The sequence below is a fragment of the Corapipo altera genome, unplaced genomic scaffold, assembly GCF_003945725.1.
Source record: "Corapipo altera isolate COAL_440 unplaced genomic scaffold, ASM394572v1 57890, whole genome shotgun sequence".
NCBI lineage: Eukaryota > Metazoa > Chordata > Aves > Passeriformes > Pipridae > Corapipo > Corapipo altera.
This window is the reverse complement of record NW_020887201.1, coordinates 1-1432: the sequence shown is the minus strand read 5'-3', so window position 1 is coordinate 1432 and position 1432 is coordinate 1. Positions and strand designations below refer to the sequence as shown.

The window sequence follows — 1432 nt, the reverse complement described above, 5'->3', positions numbered from 1 at the left end:
ATCCATCCCTCCATCCATCCATCCTTCTTCTCTTTGATCCATACTTCCATTCATCCATCTGTCCACACATTCTTCTTCCCATCCATCCATCCATCCATCCTTCTTCTCTTTGACCCATCCATCCATCCATCCATCCTTCTCTTTGATCCATCCCTCCATCCATCCATCCTTCTCTTTGATCCATCCCTCCATCCATCCATCCTTCTCTTTGATCCATCCCTCCATTCATCCATCTGTCCACACATCCTTCTTCCCATCCATCCATCCGTCCTCCTTCTCTTCCACCCACACATCCTTCCGTCCTTCCCCTCCGCCTGCCCCTCCCTCCCCCCTTCACCCACCGCCTCCTCCGCCTGCCGCTTGTAGGCCTTGACTTTCATCTGCAGTTTGTCCACCAGGTCCTGTAGCCGCAGCAGGTTCTTCTTGTCCTCCTCTGTCTGCGGGGGACAGGGGCAGGGATGGACATCAGCTCAGGGTGGGACCAGTCAGGGGTTCTAGGTCACCCGTGTCCCTACAGCCACCAGGTCAGGTCAATGTCCTGGGTCATCTCCGTCCTTACAACCACCAGGTCAATGTCCTGGGTCACCTCTGTCCCTGTGGCCACCAAGTCAATGATCTGGGTCACCTCTGTCCCTACAGTCACCAGGTCAACATTGTGGGTCATCCACATCCCTGTGGCCACGAGGTTAATCCTCTGGGTCACCACCGTCCCTGTGGCCAGCAGGTCAATGTCCTGGGTCACCTCTGTCCCCGTGTCCACCAGGCCAATGTCCTGGGTCATCTCCGTCCTTACAGCCACCAGGTCAATGTCCTGAGTCATCCACATCCCTGTGGCCACCAGGTCAATGTCCTGGGTCACCACTGTCCCTGTGGCCACCAGGTCAATGTCCTGGGTCACCTCTGTCCCTGTGTCCACCAGGTCAATGTCCTGAGTCACCCCTGTCCCTACAGCCACCAGGTCAATGCTGTGGGTCATCCATGTCCCTGTGTCCACCAGGTCAATGTCCTGGGTCATCTCCATCTCTACAGCCACCAGGTCAACGTTGTGGGTCATCCATGTCCCTGTCTCCACCAGGTCAATGTCCTGGGTCACCTCTGTCCCTGTGTCCACCAGGACAATGTCCTGGGTCATCTCTGTCCCTACGGCCATCAGGTCAACGTTGTGGGTCATCCATGTCCCTGTCTCCACCAGGTCAATGTCCTGGGTCACCTCCGTCCCTGTGTCCACCAGGTCAATGTCCTGGGTCACCTCCGTCCCTACAACCACCAGGTCAACACTGTAGGTCATCCGTGTCCCTGGGGCCACCAGGTCAATGTCCTACATCAGTGATGTCCCTGCGACCGCAACCGTCTCTCCCCATTTCCAGTCCCCCGTGAACGTAGACAAAGAGGGCCCAGACTATGGTGGTCCCACCCGGTAGCTGAACTCCTT

General features: G+C 56.8%; 1 protein-coding gene across 1 annotated transcript in view; it reads right to left on the bottom strand.

Moving 5' to 3' along the window:
• Positions 1–1429, bottom strand: part of LOC113941502 (myosin-7-like) — a gene marked incomplete at its 5' end in the record, with an annotated part of 2574 nt that extends 1145 nt beyond the window's left edge. The window contains 2 exons of the mRNA XM_027632654.1: positions 342–437; positions 1415–1429. Of these exons, the coding sequence (XP_027488455.1) occupies positions 342–437; positions 1415–1429 (111 nt within the window). The remainder of the gene's footprint in view (positions 1–341; positions 438–1414) is intronic.
• Between the last annotated feature and the right edge of the window lie 3 nt (positions 1430–1432).